Source organism: Erinaceus europaeus, chromosome 3 (genome assembly GCF_950295315.1).
Source record: "Erinaceus europaeus chromosome 3, mEriEur2.1, whole genome shotgun sequence".
NCBI lineage: Eukaryota > Metazoa > Chordata > Mammalia > Eulipotyphla > Erinaceidae > Erinaceus > Erinaceus europaeus.
In genome coordinates, this window is record NC_080164.1 from 93,796,346 (window position 1) to 93,817,526 (window position 21,181).

At 37.2% G+C, this 21,181-nt stretch overlaps 1 protein-coding gene across 40 annotated transcripts in view; it reads left to right on the plus strand.

Moving 5' to 3' along the window:
• Positions 1 to 21,181, plus strand: part of NRXN1 (neurexin 1) — a 1,383,669-nt gene that overhangs the window by 1,295,056 nt on the left and 67,432 nt on the right. For 2 of the 40 annotated variants that reach the window (XM_016189710.2, XM_016189711.2), the window contains exon 1: positions 14,428 to 14,626. The exons of the other annotated variants lie outside the window; for them this stretch is intronic. In XM_016189710.2, coding sequence (XP_016045196.1) covers positions 14,594 to 14,626 — 33 coding nt within the window. In that variant the 5' untranslated portion in view covers positions 14,428 to 14,593. Of the gene's footprint in view, positions 1 to 14,427; positions 14,627 to 21,181 lie in introns of those variants that run through there. 40 annotated transcript variants of the gene reach the window in all.

The window sequence follows — 21,181 nt, forward strand, 5'->3', positions numbered from 1 at the left end:
ATATTATCTGCCTAGTGATATAGCAGGATGGTTTTTACAGATATAAGTACAATAATAACTCCTCTGGAATCTTTGTTTCTCAGTTCATATTTCTTTTCTAAGAGTCATAGGTGCTGGTTAAGTAAGCACTTTACTGCATCTTAGTTAAATTCAGATACAGCTAGAAAATGTTGACACAAGCTCAGAATTGGGCAAGCCTCATGAATACTACTACAGTGCATATTTTAAAGACTGTTAAAGGGTCTATAAAACATCTGTACTTTCCAGTAATTCATTGATCGTAAGTTGCATGTTAATACAACATGATTCCAGGCAGTCCTACTACATGTGACAAAGGAAATCTAAGTTTTGTGAGACATGGTCTTCTCCACCAGGAGGATTTGAAGTAGGAGTACAACATTATACAGAGATGTACATTAGATACCAAAAAGTAACAATTAATGTAATTTCTAAATATTATAGAAATATTTGGGAAGGAAATGACAGTTTAGCAAAGGGTGAGATGTGAAAACAGCCTCGTAAAACATTTCCTCAAGAAAATTAAAAAAAAAGGAAACTCATAAAATAAAACAGATAAAAGTAACCTCAGAGAGCAGTGATCTAGCTCAGACAATTTTTGTAAAGCAGTGTTTAGATTCACTTCCCTTTTATTCAAGAGAGTGAAGTAGACTGTTTTCAGAAACAAATGATATGTGTATATATAAATGATATAGAATAACAACTGTGTATCTTCTTTTCAATCAGATTTTTAAAAGGTACATAATTCTATGCTTTTCAAAAAATTTTTCCCAGTGAATACACTGTTATGTGGAACTACATCCTTGATCTAGATCACTATTAATCACAAATTTATTAAAAATAGCTTCACAAAAATGAGTAAACATTTTTTTAAATGCAGTTACTATAAAAATGTGCTACTCAAGGGGGCCGGGCAGTAGCGCAGTGGGTTAAGCGTACATGGTGCGAAGCACAGAAAGCCCAACCCAGGGCATTATGCTAGAAGTCATCTTTTACCTCTAAACTTTCAAAAGGTTTATTATGCAGTGTAACTTTTACTAATATGGTGTGTGTGTGTGTGTGTGTGTTACAGAGTAATAAAGAATATAAATCTTATTAGAGATAAACTGCCGTATTATTATTATTATTTTCCACAGGTCTTTGTACCTAGTTATACCATGTATTCTAGTTGTATGATTAAATAACTGAAAGACTAAGTGAATAAATCAACAACTGAGCTGTTCTACTGAATGTACATTCTATAAACTATGAGTAGCTTCAAGAAAAGGAAACAAAACATTCTTCTTCCATTTACCACTATTTTAATAAAAGTCTTCTGATATTCTTTATTTTTTCATATTGAATAATCCATAAGCATTATCTCAAAAATACTTTTATCGAAGTTTTTATTTGGTTTTGAAATCACAAGTCAAATTTACACTATTTTAAAGCTTGTTTTCTCAATATGGTTAATTAAAAAAAAATGGAATCCAATATTTTATTAGAATGAGGGCCCAAATCATACTTAATCATGTGAGTCCTGGTTTTTCCACCTACTAATTACATATCTGTAATTCAGACTACTTTCCTTTCCAAGTTATCACGTATTTATTTCGGCACTTCTCTTCCTCCCTGTCCCCACCCCTTTCTTTGTTTACCAGAGCACTGCTCAACTCTTGCTTATGGCAGTGCTTTGGAATTGAATCTGGTGCCTCTGATGCCTGAGGCATGAAAGTCTTTTTGCTTAACCAGTATGTTATCTCACCAGTCCTTCTCTGTATTTCTTACTAGGCTTTAGTAAGGTAAAATAGAAGAGTATATGTTGACTGTGACCAAATGTGATACTAATTATTGATTATGTTATCAAATAACTCATTATTAGTGTTTATTTAAAAACTCTATTCTGTCTACACACTGTTGTCTCACAGGAAGTTTTCTAATCTTATTCACTAGTCCTAGCATACTACTCAAAAAAATTGTTCTTATATTGAAATAGAAAGATGTATTTCCTGACTCCTGTACATTCCAAAGTCACTATGTAAAGAACACAGTGTTGATTCATAGCCTATCACAGTTATGACAACAAAATCTGATGTAGATAAGTGAAATTATAAAAACATAGTTCTAAAAATGTTTATATAGAAAATATTATAAAGCAGACCTATAAAAATATCAATTTTCCTAGGACACTGTGGGCAATAATAGAATTGCTAAAACATTTAAACACGAAAAGTTCACAGAAGACTTGTTCAAGGAACACCACATTGATACATTCATTCATTCATTCATTCTTTATTTACTTAGCAAGCATTTAACTGCATGTCTAATAAATACCAGGTTCTGGTGGAGCTGGGTAGCATAATGTTATGCAAAGAGACTCTCATGTCTAAGGCTCCAAAGCCCCAGATTCAGTCCAGATCTGAGCAGTGCTCTGATAAAATGAAAATTAAAAAAAAAAGTGATTAATTTTTGGTGCCTGGTGGTGGCACACCTGGTTGAGCACACATGTTACCCAGGTTCAAGCCCCTGGTTCCCACCTTTGGGGGGGCGGATTTGAGAGTATGAAGCAGTACTGCAGTTGTCTCTTCCTCTCTGTCCCTCCATACATCTCAATTTCTGGCTATCTCTATCCAATAAATGAAGAAAGATAATAAAATTTATCAGTACCAGGTTCTGTATTAATGGCTTAAGTTTCCAAAGACAATGTGGACAGAAGTTCAATTCCTGAGTTGCTAATAATCAAGGAAGAAGAAAAAGGAGAATATATGAATAGCTATAACACCACACTTTAGATAGGGCTAAACATGGCATTACAGCAAAATTCTATGCGAACATAGTAGAATAATGACTAATGTTGCCTAGGAACTTTGAGAAAGCTGGAAGAAAGAGTAGCATTTGTGCTCAGTACAAAACAATGTGTAGGAGTTTACTAGAATTTTTTAGAAAAATTGAAAGGGCATCTCCAGATAGAAAAGACAACATGTTCACACCAGTGAAGATGCAGTGGAACACCGCATGCTGGAGACAATGTGAAAATTAGAATAAGTCATTGGAGATGTAGTTAGACAGATTGTTTCAAGATCTGTAAAAACACTTGTCTTTAGGCTCAGCAATCCTACTTATGGAAACTTCAGTGAAAAACTACATAGGAAGAAAAATGCTATTTATAGCAGCAGGTAAATATACAATAGAGATGGACCCATTGTCCAAAAAACACCAAATAATTATATAAGTTATAACACACAAGTTTGATGGGTCCTGTTACTATTCATAAAGCAGTGCCATTTTAAGATGGGATAAGCAAATAGACCTCAAGTTAAATCATCAAGCATATTACAGCTACATTTCTGAATATGACTTTAGAGTATGTGTCCATAGAAATAAGACCTGGAAAAACATGAAATTCAAGTAAAAGAATGACAACAGTATAAATAAACAATAACAAAGAGTTTTGAAGGTGGTGGGATTAGGAGTAAGCTTTTTTTAATGAATTCATTTGTTTTTATGAGAGAAAGAGACAGAGAGAGAGAGAGAGGCCAGAGTACCACTCAGTTCTTGTTTACTGTGGCGCTATGGAACAACAGGAGTCTCAGGCATACAAGTGGGCTTTGACATGTGTTCAAGTGCATGAATTTTTATGGTGTCTTTATAGATTTATTTTCTTGTAGTCATAACCATATACTTTAATTAATTATTTAATTGTATTCTCTATAACACCTCAATATTTGTTAGCTATTTTAAATAATATTTTATTTACTATATATATAAATTTTTGCCTCCAGGGTTATTGCTGGGGCTCAGTGCCTGCAGTAGGAACCCCCAGCTCCTAGAGGCCACTTTTTCCATCTTGTTGACCTGTTGTTAGTGTTATTGTTACAGCTGTCATTATTGTTGGATAGAAGAGAGAAATCGAGAGAGGAGGGAAGACAGAGAGGGAGAGAGAAAGATAGACACCTGCAGACCTGCTTCCCCACTTGTGAAGCTAGCAGGTGGGGAGCCAGGGACTCAGACCTGGAAACCTGCTTCTCTTTCTTTCTTCTCTCCTACTTGATCCAGCAGATGACATCACCTTCCAGCTCAACCACTAAAAGACTGTTTTTTCTCCTGTTCCCTCCAACTTACTCCACCAGACCCCAAATCTGTAGAGCATTCCTGAGGAAGTTTAGAGATTTTTCAGGTTCCATGGCCAAACCATCACTCTCAGCTCCTCTCATGAGCAAAGACTGAGGTTTGAGACCCCACTCTGCACCTGCGGGGGGGTAGGAGGGGAGGGAACACTTCACGAGTGGTGAAGCAGACCTCTTTTTTTTTTTTTTTCTTTCTCTTCTTCTTCTTCTTCTTCTTCTTCTTCTTCTTCTTCTTCTTCTTCTTCTTCTTCTTCTTCTTCTTCTTCTTCTTCTTCTTCTTCTTCTTCTTTTTTTAATCAGCACTGCTCAGCTCTGGTTTTTGGTGGTGCAGGGGATTCAACCTGGGACCTTGGAGCCTCAGGCATGAGAATCTCTTTGCATAACCACTAGGCTATCTACCCCTGCCAAAGAAGAAACTATCTTCAGCACAACGTGAGCTTAACTGGTTGCACTACCACCGCCCCCCTACTTACTATATTTTAATGAGAGAGAGATTCAGAGAGAGAGAGAGACCAGACCCTCCACTCTGCCTTTTGGAGGTGCTGTGGATTTAAGCTGGGACCTCACAGCCTCAGACATAACCAGAAAGTCTTCTGCATAACCATTATGCTGTCTCCCCAGCTTGGACCTATTTTCTATATTAGAAGTATTGCTATATTCTCTAGTTGAAATGACGAAGGATTCTGTGATTTACGTAATAAACTGAAAGTATATTTTGACTAGCAGAAGCCTCACACATGTAGTTTCATTGCTCCTGAGCAACTTTCTCATCCAGAGAGAGAGGGAGAAATACCACAGCAATACAGCTGTCCCTGATACCCTGACCCTGAAATTTTGACTAGCAGAAGCCTCACACATGTAGTTTCATTGCTCCTGAGCAACTTTCTCATCCAGAGAGAGAGGGAGAAATACCACAGCAATACAGCTGTCCCTGATACCCTGACACTCCCAGGTAGTGCCAGTACTTGAACCTGGGCCACAAACATGGCACAGCACACATTCTACCAGGTGAATTGTTCCTCCATCCCTAAAACTTTTAACATCTTTTCATGTGTGTGTGTGTGTGTGTGTGTGTGTGTGTGTGTGTGTGTGTGTACCCGCATGTTTATAGCAGCTTTATTCATAATAGCAGAGACAACTAAAATGCCCTTTGACAGATGATGGGATAAAATAGTTATGGAACATATACTCAATGGAGGATTAGGAAGTAATAAAAAGGGATGCTAGTGTGTTCTTTGGAATAAAGTGCATAGAAATGGAGAAAAATTTGCTTAGTGAAGCAAGTAAGGAGGTGAAGGACATCTACAGAGTGGTTTTACTCACATGCAGAGTATAGACAATTGAATGTACAAATGTAAAAACACACACACACACACAAGCAACCTATTTTCAATACTGTGGGAGAACTATAGTGGTTATCTATTGTGGTGGGGATAGGGACACAGACCTTTGGTGATGGGAATAATGAAAACAAAATAAATAACTCAATTTATAGAATGTTAGACTGGCATGCCTGACCTTCCTAGTTCAATCCTGGGAATCTTGTATATCAGAGTAGTGTTTTAACTTCTCTCTCTCATACATAACACATAAAATAAATCATAATAAATGATATGAAGTAAATAACAAACAAAAACATTTTTACACTTCTCTTATACAAAAATATATTGTTTGTCTCTTTTTTTATTTTAGTGAAGTTAATGTTGGTTTAGAAGACTGTGTTTTAGGGGAGCAATTTCATACCATTTCAAATCATGTGCTACCAAACTCTGTCCACCACCAAAGGGTCAGTATCCCTCCACATTGGGGTCCTCTCCATTTTTATACTCCATCTTTACTCCCTTGGCAACTTAAATTTTGCAGTCAAAAACTGAGGGTTGATTATGATTGATTTTTCCCCTCCCTAGCCATAGTCCCAATTTTTGACAATTACAAATATTAAAAATACTGAAGTCATCATAGGTATACATAGATGTCTTTGGGTAAGTGTTTTGTATTGTTTCTATAGATAACCTAGGAAGGAAATTTCTAGATTGTTTGGCAGACACATTTTAACTATATTAAGGAATCTCCAGATTTTATCACAGTCTGGACCAATATACAGTCTCACCATAGTAGGAGAGAACTCCTTTCCCACCACATTCTTTTTTGTATGTTTATATTTACTTCTTATTGGATAGAGACAGAGAAATTGAGAGGGGAGGATGAGACAGAGAGACACTGACAGCATTGCTTCGCCGCTTGTGAAGCTTTCCCCCTGCAGGTGGGGACCAGAGGTTTGACCCTGGGTCCTTGAGCACTGTAATGTCTGTGCTTAAACCAGGTGTGCCACTGCCTGGCCCCTCCCACCACATTCTCATCAGCGCTTTTTAAAAATTTTTCTTTATTGGGGAATTAATGTTTTACATTCAACAGTAAATACCATAGTTTGTACATGCATAACATTTCTCATGTTTGGATTTTTTCAGCATGGGAGATCAGTGACTTATTATTATCATTTTATTGTCTTTATTTATTAGATAGAGACAGCTAGAAATCAAGAGGGACGGGGGTGAATGAGAAGGAGACAGAGACACCTGCAACACTGCTTCATGATTTACAAAGCTTTCTCCCTGGAAATGGGGACTGGGGGCTTGAACCAGGGTCCTTGTGCATCCTAACATGTGCACTCACTCAGGTGCGCCACCACCTGGTCCTTATGTTTGACTCTTTCAGTTCCCTTGCTTTGTTTCTATGCAGCTCACATGTGAGTGAGATATCTTGTCTTTTTCCTTCTGACTCATGTCATTTAGTCTGATTCCTATCAGTTCCATTCATGATGTAGCATAAGGCAAGATTTCACCTTTTCTTGTAGCTGAATGTTATTCCCATTGAATATATATATATATATATATTTATATATACATATTTATCCACTCATCATTCCTTGGACACTTGAGTTCTTTACCAATCTTGGTTACTGTAAGTAATTCTGCGAACATCTTTACAGGCCAATGTTTTGTGTTCTTCAGATATATAACTAGAAGTGTAATTGCTGGGCAGATCTATTTTTAATTTTAATTCTATCATCATTTATGACCCGACTTAATGCACCCTATTCCAGGAAATCTCATGAGAATCTTTTCATCCACGATTGCTACTCTCTCTATAGATTTTTCAACCTCCCATCCTCTAATAGTAAAGACACTGTGTTTTAGAAATTAAATTGGATAATCAAGCATGTCAGAGGCTGGTATCACAAGGGACAGTGGGTAAAAATAGGGGGACCTAAGTTGTGTTTCTGAAACTCACATCTAAAGCAAACTGGATCAGAATCATGGTAAGCAAATAGGTTTTCAACCTCATTCCTTGAAATTACAGTTAAGCAAACTAATAGCTATCCAAATTAGTTATGATTGTTTCATTTTATTTTATGTTGTTACAGAATCAGGACCACATTGATACACGATTTTACTTCTCCAAGTCCTACATTTTCAGTCTGCTTGAGAGAGACACCGTAGCATGGGAGCCTTCCCTGGTGGCATGAAGCTCCATGTAGTATCAGGGCTAGACCCTGGGCCATAGACATGGCTACTGATATCGCTCTGTACCACACATTCTAATACTTAAACACCTTAAATCTGGAAAAAAAAACATTGTATTTGATATTAATTACATTTACATGAAATAACTATATCTTCCTGCTAGAGTTTTCTCATGGAATATTATATAATGATCAGTTTACTCACTTTTATCATATCACATTATATTCAGTCCCAAATGTACTTTGTTTCCACCTTAGATTTCAGTTTTGTCAATAGAAAACATATACTTCTATACAAAGTGATTCTCATGCCTAACGGCCCAAAGTCCCAGATTCAATCCCCCACACCACCATAAGTTAGAGCTAACCAGTGCTCTGGTTAAAAAAAAAAACAAAAAACTAAGTCATTTTGGGGAAAAAAAAAACTTCACATCTAATCAGATCTAACCCTATCTTGCACTTTAAGGAAATAAATGGGGTTAAAAGGACACATAAAAAACATCACAGGAAGCAATTAGCAAAATGTGGTTGTGAAAAAATTCCCCAAGGCAGTCACCAAAACTGTTTGACATGTCATTAATATGTATTTGATAGTAGGTATGGTCCTACACACAGTATCCTGAAAGAATCAGTTCCTTCCTTATTAACCGTACTCATCAGGTATTGAATTAGAATCAAAATGAATAATCAGTCATCCTGTTGTACAAATATTTGTACAACAAAAAACCTATTATTTTAAAAAGTGATTTAGACAATGGCAATATAAATACTAAAAAGAATACATTTCAGTGTGACTACCCTTTGACCTAAAACTAGCTAACCTGGAAGCCATATGGGAGAGGAGAAAGTGACTGGAGGATGTCTGTACAGTGTTTTCTCAATTCATTTTCATGAATCTTTATTGCATATGAGAGACAGACGAAGGATTTCTCTCCAGGGAGTCGGGTGGTAGCACAGCAGGTTAAATGCAGGTGGTGCAAAGTGCAAGGACTGGCTTAAGGATCCTGGTTCAAGCCCCAGGCTCCCTGCAGGGGAGTAGCTTCACAGGCAGTGAAGCAGGTCTGCAGGTGTCTGTCTTTCTCTCCCCCTCTCTGTCTTCCTCTCCTGTCTCCATTTCTCTCTGTCTTATCTAACAACGACGACATCATCAACAACAACAGTAATAACTACAACAACAATAAAAAGACAACAAGGTCAACCAAAGGGAAAATAAATAAAATTTTAAAAATGAGCTTTCCTGTTTCTTAAGAAAAAAAAAAAAGGATTTCTTTCCTGGCATATTTATTGTCATAAACAACTGAGAAGGTCTGATATCATTTCAGTAGGTTGATTTTATAAAATAAAGTTTACCTGACTATAGATGTTTACAGAACTATCATAAGAAAACCCTTTCTTAGTGAAATGAACTCTGAGGTCATGTGAAATTTTCTTGCCTGTATATCTTCACATTCTTGGTTCCTAATTGCAGAGGTAATGTAGGGACCAATTCAGCCCAACACCAAATAGGCTATCTACGTGTGGTTCCATTATTCTAAACGCTACCATTTGCACATTTTCTCCATGCACATAATCTTTCTTATTAAAATATATATCCAACTAAAGCATTGTTTATGTTGTAAAATTCAGTTTGGATAATTATCCTTTAATGAATGGTTCTAAAAGCTTGGCTATTTTTCCTTTTTGACAGTGGCACTGTTCTTTGTCATAATTTCTTTCTTGGCAACTACAATTTTTGCCGCTTTCCAATATTGTTTTTTAAAATAAAAAAGTTCCCATGTCTATTCTTCAGAAAACCTGTTGAAATTATGTTGCCTGAGAATGAATTAGAAATTTGAAACTCTTAAGTAAGCCCTTCTGAGGTTTTTAAAATATAGTTATGAGATGCTTACTAAATTTTGTACAGTTGCGAATATGTGGGATTTGGAATTTTAAGACATTAGTTTCCATTCTGCCTGCAACATGCTCTTCACTATTAAATTAGTGTGAGTAGGCATTTAGTAATACTCCAGGACCTGAAACTAAGGCTGCCATTATACAGATGAAAATCAAAATTGAAATAAATATAAGACAATCTATTATAATCATCCATAATTTCTATTTTTCTGTTCTTTTTGAAAAATGAAAATGGTTCAGGATAATCCTCTCTACTATATTCTTTCACAACTAGAGCTACTTCCTGACAAACGTCTTTTGAAAGTCACCCATGCTTTCTATTTCCAATTTACCATTATCTTTGGTACAAGTACAGAGAAGACAATTTGCATTTAAAAAATCAACAGTATTTGGGGATTTGACCCTAATGTCTTTTCTTTATTCTTCTTAATTTACTTTATTTCTTGAACATTTACTTTTAGATTTTATGGTGTATTCTTGGGGTACAGGCTCACACCAGATCCAACAAAATACCAGTAACCCTCTACCACTCTCTATTGGACCCTTAGTCCTGCAGTCAAAACTCAGGATTTGTTTTATCTGTTCCTTTGTTTTGTTTGTCTTTGTTTCTAATACAAATGAAACCATTAAGAATATTTTTTGTTGCCCTTGTTGTTTTTATTGTTGCCGTTGTTATTATTGTTGTTGATGTCATCATTGTTGGACAGGACAGAGAGAAATGGAGAGAGGAAGGGAAGACAGAGAGAAAGATAGACACCTGGGCTTGATGCCTGCACAACCACTGCTATTAGAGGAGATTTTTTTCAGGGTTTTTTGTTTTTGTTTGTTTGTTTGTTTGTTTTTGTTCTTTGATAGGACAGAGAGAATTTGAGAGAGGAGGGGGAGATAGGAGGAAAGGAAGACCACCTGCAGACCTGCTTCACCAACCTGGATCCTTGCAGAGGTCCTTGTGTGCTTTGTACTACGTGCGTCACCGCCAGTCCTCCGCTTCGTTACTTCATAATTGCATCTGGCTATGAAAACTAAGGTGTAGAGAGGTTGATTTGTCCAAGTTCTTAAAATTAGTCAAGCCATTTACTACTTATCCCTTTACATTCTTTCCTGTGAAAATCAGAGATAATTTAGATGAATCAGTCACTATAAATTGGAACACGTTTAGGGGGCTGGGCAGTAGAGCACCAGTTTAAGTGCACAAAGTGCAAGGACCAATGTAAGGATCCTGGTTCGATTCCCCGGCTCCCCACATGCCAAGAGGTTGCTTCACAAGTGGTGAAGCAGGTCTGCAGGTGTCTGTCTTTCTCTCCTCATCTCAATTTTTCCCTCCTCTCTCACTTTCTCTCTGTCCTACCCAACAACAACATAAATGGAAGAAAATGGTAACCAGGAGCAGTGGATTCTTAGTGCAAGCACCGAGCCCCAGTGATAACCCTGGAAGCAAAAAATAAAATAAGATAAAATGAAAATAAAGCAACATTTTTAACACCTCTAAGTTTTTATTGGTATCTTCAGTCAGAGATGAAAGAGCTAGAAGCTGATACGGAAAGCTTCCTATATATAGAAGCTCCCTTCCTGCCTACGTACCCTATTTTTTTTGCATCAAAAAACAGGCCACTCTTCCTTCTGTCCCTTCATTCATTTTTCCCTCTCATTTTTTCCCCCTTAAAATACCTACCAGTGATGTTTTCATTAACGATAAATGAGCATAGAAGCCATCATCTCACCTGGTTTAGATTAGGAAAACCGTACGAAGGCCTGATTTAAAAGGAAATGAATGATACCAAATAAAATTATGCTGCAGTTCTTTTGTTGTGTTGTTTGTGTTTTTAGCATGCCAGATAGCTTGTAATGGCAAAGGAAAGGTGGGGTTAGCCAAAATGTCCTTTCAATTTGCAATGGCATAGTGCAATTGGTCCTCTGTCAGAATCATTCAGCTGTTAATTCTAGCCCATTGGTAATGGTTCTTGATGCTTTCCAGAGAGATTTGGAGGGTCAGCCAGGGGTGGTATTATTGATCAGCTTTGTCCAATATTGGTGAAGGAGTGAGGTGCTGTGGCCTTTGTGTGGAATTTTTCCTTTGATCAGCCTCAGGGCATTGTTTACTTTGTTGAGAATTAGAATTTAAGGTATTTATTTCAAGCCCCACATTGGTTAGTGTGAGACCCTGAGTCTACTTCAGTTGCAAGTCAGTATTTTCACTTTAATTTCATCTTTTTTTTTTTTTAAATTTAAGAAAAGATTAATTAAGAAAACCATAGGGTAGGAGGGGTACAACTCCACACAATTCCCACCACCCAATCTCCATATCCCACCACCTCCCCTGATAGCTTTCCTATTCTCCATCCCTCTGGGAGCATGGACCCAGGGTCATTGTGGGTTGCAGAAGGTCTGGCTTCTGTAATTGCTTCCCCGCTGAACATGGACGTTGACTGGTCGGTCCATACTCCCAGTCTGCCTCTCTCTTTCCCTAGTAGGGTGTGTCTCTGGGGAAGCTGAGCTCCAGGACACATTGGTGGGCCAGCATCCTGATGGCATCTGGAACCTGGTGACTGAAAAGAGAGTTAACATATGAAGCCAAACAAATTGTTGAGCAATCATGGACCCAAAGCTTGGAATAGTGGAGAGGAAGTGTTAGGGAGGTACTCACTGCAAACTCTAGTGTACTTCTGCTTTCAGGTATATATTTTGCAGTAGTTTACGGATACGTGTGAACATATGCTCTCTCTCAAAGAAACCGGTGCATATCTAGGTTTTGGGACTTTGTTAGAAAGTGAACCACCTGAGATGAAATTAGAGTGTACTATGAAAGGAAAGGTCTCACCCGAGTAATGAAGCTGAAGGGTTGTCATTCCACATGTGAAGTCTCTGGACACAATCTGAAGTGAAGCATGTTGAGGTGGCAATCGTTGCATTGGTTAGGTTGTGATCGGCGGATGCAATATTATTTGATATTGATTGGGAGAGGCATACGGGAAAGTGGGCCCTATCCAAGGGTTTCAGGACTGGGGGAAGTAGGGGCTCTATAGTGGAGATGTGAGGTTCCTGCTGTCTTAGGGTTCAAAAAGACAATCGATCTTTAAACTCAGATCTGTTCCTTTGCTTTTACCATTATAGACAGACAGGCACACACACACAGATGGACTTAAAAAATGTCTTCTGCATTTACAATTATATATTTGTAGATGTATGCGGTATATATTCTTTAAACAATGTAAAATACACATCTTTAATTTTTGTTTAAATAAAAATTTATTTTTAGATGTCTCTATAGATAAGCACACAGGAGTTTACCAGTTGTGTTTTGACTGAAGCTGTACCATAATTTAACAGAATAGTTATCTAGTGATGAGAATTTGGGCTGTTTCTGGAAGCTAGTGCAGTTAAAATATTATTGTGAACAGTTTTGATGTTGTTGTTTTATTCCTACTATCTTCTTTTTGATGAAATGTGTTTTGAACCCTAACTTAGTTTTAAAATAATAGTGTTTGAGTGTCTGAAATAATGTTTTTACTGCATATGCCAGATAAAATGGGCACAGTGCAGTACATATTTTAAAAATCTTGAAAATTAATTTGTTTCTTGATAGTTAATACTGATTAAAGAAATTTGTGAAATACTATGCAGAGTCAGTCTTTCAGGAATTTGTTTAAAAATGACTCTCAAACCAAAATAAACTCTGCAATTTTAGCCTTCTAAATCTCAGTGGCAATTTACTTATGCTGACACAGCTATCAGTATTTATTCTCAGACTTTTTTCTAACAAGTGTTGGGTGACTCTAAAAGGACTTAGATTTAATTTGTGAACATTTATGAAAACCAGGCAATAAATATCAACAAAAAAGAAGTGTCCAGTGTACTTTTCTGATATGTTACTTCAGAAGATTGTTTAATATTTCCTTTGAGCATTGTTTATAAATCTCCAATATCTGGTCATTTGAAACACAACATGGTTTCATTATTTATAGTCATCTCTGTCACACTAGATACAACCATCTCAGATACCTTGAAGAACTAAGCAACATGTTTCTTAACTAGAGTGTGATCAGTGGAAGCAGATGTTTGGAGAATTTAATTCCATATGGTATTCCAGATGTATAGTCTTTGCTTATCAAGGAATAGATTTAAATTTCAGAGGATGGCAAACAATAAAGTACATAATTTCATCACTGTAGAGCTCATTTGTTTATCAGACTTTATTAAACAGAATGTGCATCTTGTAGTTCTTATTAGGTTTTTATTTTTAGTGATAGATAAAATGCCATAATATTGAGACTTAACTCATCTTTAAAAAGGAGTAGTTCTAGCTGGCAAACAATCTTAATAATGTACTTCTTAATGTTGCATGATTACCTTTACAAAGTCCTTCCATAAAAATACTCATAAACATGGCATTTGAAAATTGCCATTCAATAACTTGGATAAGATTACAGTCCCAACTATAAAGCTTTAAGGCAGCTCTGATATGATTGCATACTAATTGTGTCATTTAAGGCTTCTACTTTAATGTGAAACCATGATAATTATCTGAAGGGTAGCACATAAGAATTTGTGTTGGGTATTAAAAAAATAGTTTTCCTTTTGCTCTGTGATCACAATGGATTATTAAATTACATAGAGAAAATTACTTGTGCATGAAAAGAGATCTTAAATTGGGTCAGGGGGCTAAGGGATGTCAGTTCCCCTATGGAGTCCCTGGAAGAGAGCAAATTCAATAGCAGCGACTGCCTGGAGCTTTTTGAGCAGAGTGCGAGTTGGGCTGTGTACCAACAGTCTAGTTGACTGCAGACAGAACTGCAGCATCCCTTCCTACAGTAGCGCGGTGGCCATTGGCTCCTGGGTGACACGTGACTGATAGAGCCTTTTCTGTGTCTTTTCATCTGTGTGCAGGGCACTGATAGGCCAGGCTGATGCGCAGGCAATTTATCATCTTGATCTCCCACTGAGTCAGGGAGCTCTCCTGTCACCAGTATTGATTTCAGAGGATGGACTAAATTTCCTAGGATTTCCATTAAGAATTAAGAAAAAAGCTCTAAGCACGCAGGGTAGGCAGACAGACATGGATATGAGATGGCACTGTGAAAACTCGCAGGTAGCTTTTTCTATCACAGCCGGTGCTCAGTACAGCTTAGTGCTGCAGCATGCAGGGTTTAAGATACTAGAAGCCTGAGAATAATAATAATGAAAATAAGAAAAGCTCTTTTGGAGAAACTACTTTTTAGACAATATTAAAATATTTCTTCTTGGAGATTGCATGCCAAATTTAATGCACGCTGTATATGAAATGTAGAAAGGTTGTTCTTAAAAATTATTTTTTGATGTCCTTAAACCCTGAGCATGATTGCTTCTAGTATTGTTTGCTGCTTTTTGTGAGCTTCTGAGATTCTCTAGCATGCTTGTGGCAAAAACAATTCAAATGTTTGTGTTTGTGTGTGTATATAAATATATATGTGTATTAAGTTGGTTCAAGGAAAAGCATGAATAAAAGCTGCTTTCAGTACTTGCAGACTGCTTTATTACTGCTAAAGACTTGGTGATTATTCTACTTAAATGTGTTTGGCTTCTGATCATGCATGCTTTTTGCGGCAGAGTAAAATTTCGTCGAGAATTTGTAAAGGTGGAATGTATGGATTAGATGTATTTGAGTATGACAAATTACTAAGCAATGATGAAACCTCATAATTAATGGAAATGTTTCACGATGGTAAGATCTGAGGAACTTTTATTTACACTAATCAATTTGCTTACTGAAAAATTGCATGTCTGAGATTAATTAAATTGTTTCTGAATGTCCATTTTGGTTATTTTAAAGATAAACAATAAGACTTCAGTTTGTTTATGCAGCCAACTTATAAGAATCTTAACGGCTTTCTTTTAATTGTACTCTAGGAGAAAATTTTGAAACTAGTTTGTGTATGCAGGATCATGTGCATGTTCATGTGTGAGAATTCTTTGGGGAATTGTTTGATACTCGGTTAGCTAGTCCCTATTCTAGTGAAGAGGTAAAATGCCTTGGCATTAAACTATTTTCTAGGCCCATGGGAATTAGTACCAGCAGAAGCAAGAGTATGACCAGATGGGGTTGGCATGCTTGACAGTGAGTGGAAATAATAGGTGGGGGCAGAGCAGATGGAGAACAGAAGGAAGTGTAGATCAGAAAAAGGGAGGGTGAGGGACAGGGTTCCTACTACTGAAGGCAACCTAATCTCTCTTTTCAAAGGAACATTTGACTGCATCTTCTGCTACTTGTATGATTGAATGTCATGTCTAATATGGCCTCTACTTTTTGTTAAACTGGGTAATCTCTGCTTCATATATCAGGGGAGAAATTGCTTGAATAGAAGTTGCATTACTAGATCAGAAATAGTATTATGTCTATTGTTTGTGAACTTTTTACTCTGTGATGTTGAGGAAAAATAAGAGCAAAATTAAAAGTAGGCAATCATGAGTTGGATACACACACACACACACATATATATATATACACACATATGACAATGTTTACTATTTACCAGATGTTCAATGATTCAAGTATTTTTAGGGTTTTACTAAATTTTCCCTAGGTAAATTTTGATTCTGAAAAATATGAGCAGCCCATAGGGACAGTTTTACTATTATTGAACCTCTGACTTATAAATAGATATTTATTTATGAGAAAACTTTTTCCATACTCAGTTTATTACTGAGCCTGGAGAGTTGACCAATGTGCAGTTCAAATTTTGAAATGATTTGATCATTTTAAAGTGCCCAACTTTCTGTCACCTAATTTCTAGAAAGCAGGATACAACCTTTCCAAGAGAGGGCATGGGAAATGATAAATGGGGGAAATCAATTTACTTGAATTTGACAAAATCATGCTGCCAAAATTTTATTAAACATTTTAAGAGTTTAAATGTAGGGGCTAGATGGTGGTGCACCTGATTGAGAGTACACTTTACTATTAGCAGGGACCCTGGTTTGAACCCAGCTCCACTCCACACCTGCTAGGGGGACACATCACAAACAGTGAAGCAGGTCTGCAGGTGTCTGTCTTTCTCTCTCCCTCGCTACTTCCCTCTCCCCTCTCAATATCTCTGTCCTATCCAATAAAATAGAAAGGAAAAAATGGCTGCTGGTAGTTGTGGATTGGTAGTGCCTGCACTGAACCCCAGTGCTTACCCTGTTGGCAAGAAACAATATAAAAAATAAACAAAAAAGTGTTTAAATGCACCTCTATTAATGTTTTTATATTTTTATTAATTTGTGAGTCACCCATAGTTCACTTAACCATTTGGCTGAAGGATATTACGTATGGAGAGAATTTTCATTCTCTAAAGGAAGTTGTGTCATGTCTTTTGATTTACCTTTTAAACCCTGACTTGAACTAGATAAAGAGTGAAACCCTTTATTCATACATTGAGTTAGAACTTAGATAATTAACCCTTGTGCCTGATACTTCTTTTTTCCAGAATCATATAATTTTTCCAATTTCTTATACTTTTCCCTCCATTCCCTTTACTTAGAAATGAAAAAGCCCAGGGAGGCGGGCGGTGGCACCGTGGGTTAAGCGCCTGTGGCACAAGGGAATGGACAGGCTTAAGGATCCTGGTTCGAGCCCCCAGCTCCCCACCTACAGGGGGATTGCTTCACTGGTGGTGAAGCAGGTCTGTAGGTATCTATCTTCCTCTCCTCCTCTCTGTCTTCCCCTCCTCTCTCGATTTTGCTCTGTCCTAACTAACAACAACAGCAGTAACAACAATAATGACAGCAACAACGATAAAAAAAAAAAGGGTAACAAAAGGGAAAAAAATGTAAAAAAAAGAAAAAGAAAAAGAAATGAAAGAGTCCATTAAGTAGTAAATTGCTTCTCATTTGGGAGGCTTCCACTGGATAGTAACAGAATCAGACAGAACTTTGAATAGATCTTTTGGGAGGTTGACTGATATCTTCTAAGCAAGATAAGCCAGTGAGAAATACTTTCTATAACTCACAATCAAAGTTGCCTTTAAGGGTAAGAGCCACTTTCTTCTAATGAGCAAAATGGAATGAAACTAGACCAGCTCTGAGGTGGTATCAAATGTCTGGTCACAATATCAATTGAGCTCAACTGCCAAGCAAATTTCTCACCAAGACATTAACCACGGGGAAAAAAATGCTTAAATATTTACTAAGTAATTAATGAAGTAGTGTTGCTTATGAAAGATGTTTTGAGCAGTTATGGTGAAATGTTACTATCTGTGTGCCTTCTATATGCTCCTTAAATTTATGAAATATGCTCATCTCACAGCATTTGGATACATTTATAAACTACAACTGCAATTAATTAACTATATAATGACTGCAGTAGGCAGAATGCTAATGGGGGGGGGAACCCTATTAACTCATACTTTATAGTTTCCAGATGGGAAAAATATAGCACATAGCCAATGACTTCCAGGATTTGTCCACATTAAGTTACAATGTTTTAAGAGCTAAGCATATATTCTATCCATTTGAATAATAAGTCAGTTGAAACAAGATACTGCCTATGAACAATATGAAGCAAAATATTGCCTACACTCATTATTCTAGCATTATTAAAACTGGCAAAAATCTAAGAGTGAACGATGTTTGTGAATTTTTAACTATGCTTAAGTGTCAATGGTACCTTTTTTTCAGTTCTCTTTTCCATTTCCCATATTTTGCTCCGATTTTTCTTTCCTCAGCTGCCCTATCTTTAATTTAATGACTAAAATTCAATTTTGCAAATCTCAAAATTACTAAACAGAAAGAATAAGCCACATGTAAACTCATCAGAATATAATGACTCCAAGCACTCACTGCTTTATACATTTTGCATGCCTTAGATTTCCCTGGTTCCTAAGATTGCCATGTTAACCCCGAAGGATTGAATTAACTTTACACTATTTTATTTAAATTTAATTGGCAGTTGATATTTGAATCTTTTTTAAAAGATTTTATTTATTTTATTAATGAGAAAGATAGGAGGAGAGAGAAAAAGAGCCAGACATCACTCTGGTACATGTGCTGCTGGGATTGAACTCAGGATCTCATGCTTGTGAGTCTCATTCCCTAGCACTGCGCCACCTCCTGGACCACAATATTTGAATCTTTTAAAAGCATCATTTCCTCTTCACTTCACTGCATGTACATAGATGCGCGCACATACACACACACACACACACACACACGAACCAAGCACAATATGACTGAATAGATTGGCAGTTTTCAGCGTGAACAATAACTGTGAAGTCACAGAAAATTACAAATCCAGAAGTATCTACAGATTAGTTTTAAAAAATTAAAACAGTATGAGCCCAACTCATATGTACAAGTTGCTTTTCATAAACTATATGTGATTATCTCTACATATTTCATTCTCGGATATTTACCTTATTAGAAGCTGGCTCAGAACTACATTCTAGAAATCAGTACATATACTTTTCATTGTAATGGTGTGATTTTTGATGCTGTAAATTAGGTCACACTTTATTTTTTTTTCATAATGAAAATATTGGAATGCTTTTAGTGCTGTTTTTTCCCACAATTATAATGTAATGTTTATATTACAAAGTCTCCATTATTCTGCCACTTTATATAACAACAAATTAAAACTACTTGTAATGGTGGGAAGGACATATTCTGAATATTACTCTAAAAAGAAAAAATAATCTGAGAGTCTACCTGTTTTCACTTTGGTTTCTAATGCTTCTCTCTTTCTTTTTTTAAATTTTTTATTTACTATTATTATTATTTTTTTTATTTAAGAAAGGAGACATTGACAAAACCATAGGATAGGAGGGGTACAACTCCACACAATTCACACCACCCAGTCTCCATATCCCCTCCCCTCCCCTGATAGCTTTCCCATTCTGTATCCCTCTGGGAGTATGGAACAGGGTCTTTGTGGGTTGCAGAAGGTGGAATATCTGGCTTCTATAATTGCTTCCCCGCTGAAGATGGACATTGACTGGTTGGTCCATACTCCCAGTCTGCCTCTCTCTTTCCTTAGTAGGGTGGGTCTCTGGGAAAGCGGAGCTCCAGGACACATTGGTGGGGTCTTCAGTCCAGGGAAGCCTGGTCGGCATCATGATGGCATCTGGAACCTGGTGGCTGAAAAGAGAGTTAACATACAAAGCCAAACAAATTGTTGAACAATAATGGGTCCAAAGATTGGAATAGTGGAGATGAAGTGTTTAGGGGTACTCACTGCAGATGCTAGTGTACTTCTGCTTTCAGGTATATATTTTGCCCTAGTTTATGGATACTTGTGAACATATGCTCTATCTCATGGAACCTGGTCTATATCTAGGTTTTGGGACTTCGTTAGGAAGTGAACCACCTGGGATGGAATTAGAGAATACTATGAAAAGAAAGGTCTCACTCGAGGAATGAAGCTGAAGGGCTGTCATTCCACACCTGCAGTCTCTGGACACAGTCTGAGGTGAAGCATGTTGAGGTGGCACTCCTTGCCTTGATTAGGTTGTGATCCGCAGATGCAATATTATTTGATATGAATTGGGAGAAGCATGCGGGAAAGTGAGCCCCACCATAAGTTTCCAGGACTGGGGGAAATATAGGCTCTATAGTGGAAATGTGAGGTTCCTGCTGTCTTAGGATTCAAGAAGACAATGGACAGTTATTGTTATCATCACATTATTTGGTAATTGGGTTCATTTTGAAAAGTCCCTTTGTTAGGGTTTGGTGTATAATACCCAGCATCTTGTATATAGCTGTGCCACTGGTTGCTTCTGATCTCCCTGGTCTAGGCTTTTGAGAGAGTCAACATATCAAAGACTCAGCCTATGCATTAAAAAGCCTTGGTCTGTGTTTTAAAATATTTGAGACATACAATCAATTTTCCCCCTATCATATTAATTAAATAGTGATTTATATGACTACACTTTAATAGGAGTGTACATAAACACCATTACCACCACCAAAAGACTGTGTTTCCTTCCACCTACCCATCCCCAACCCCCCCCCCCCCCAACTGCCCCGGGAAGCTGAATGTCCACCCTCCCCTCACCATAGGGTTTTTACTTTGGTGCCCTACTCTCAATTTAGTCAGATCCTGCTTTTAGCTTCCCTTTCTGATCTTCTTTCTCAATTTCTGTTGATGAGTGGGGTCATCCCATACTCACATTTATCTTTCTGACTTAGCTCACTTAACATAATTCCTTCTAGCTCTGACCAAGATGGGTCAGAGAAGGTGGGTTCATTGTTATTGATAGCTGTATAGTATTCCATTGTGTATATATACCACAGCTTTCTCAGCTACTCATCTGTTGTTGGGCGCCTGGGTTGCTTCCAGATTTTAGCTATTATGAATTGTGCTATTATGAAAACAAGAGTACACTCATCTTTTAGGTTGGGAGTTATGGATTCCTTGGGGTATATCCCGAGGAGAGGGATTACTGGGTCATATGGAAGGTCCATGTCTAGCCTTGTGAGAGTTCTCCAGACTGCTCTCCACAGAGGCTGGACCAATTTATATTCCCACCAGCAGTGCAAAAGGGTTCCTCTAACCCCACAGGCTATCCAGCATTTGTTGCTGCTGTCCTTTTTGATGTATGCCATTCTCACAGGAGTGAGGTAGTATCTCAATGTTATCTTTATTTGCATCTGTGACAATCAGCGACCTGGAGCAGTTTTTCATATGTTTGTT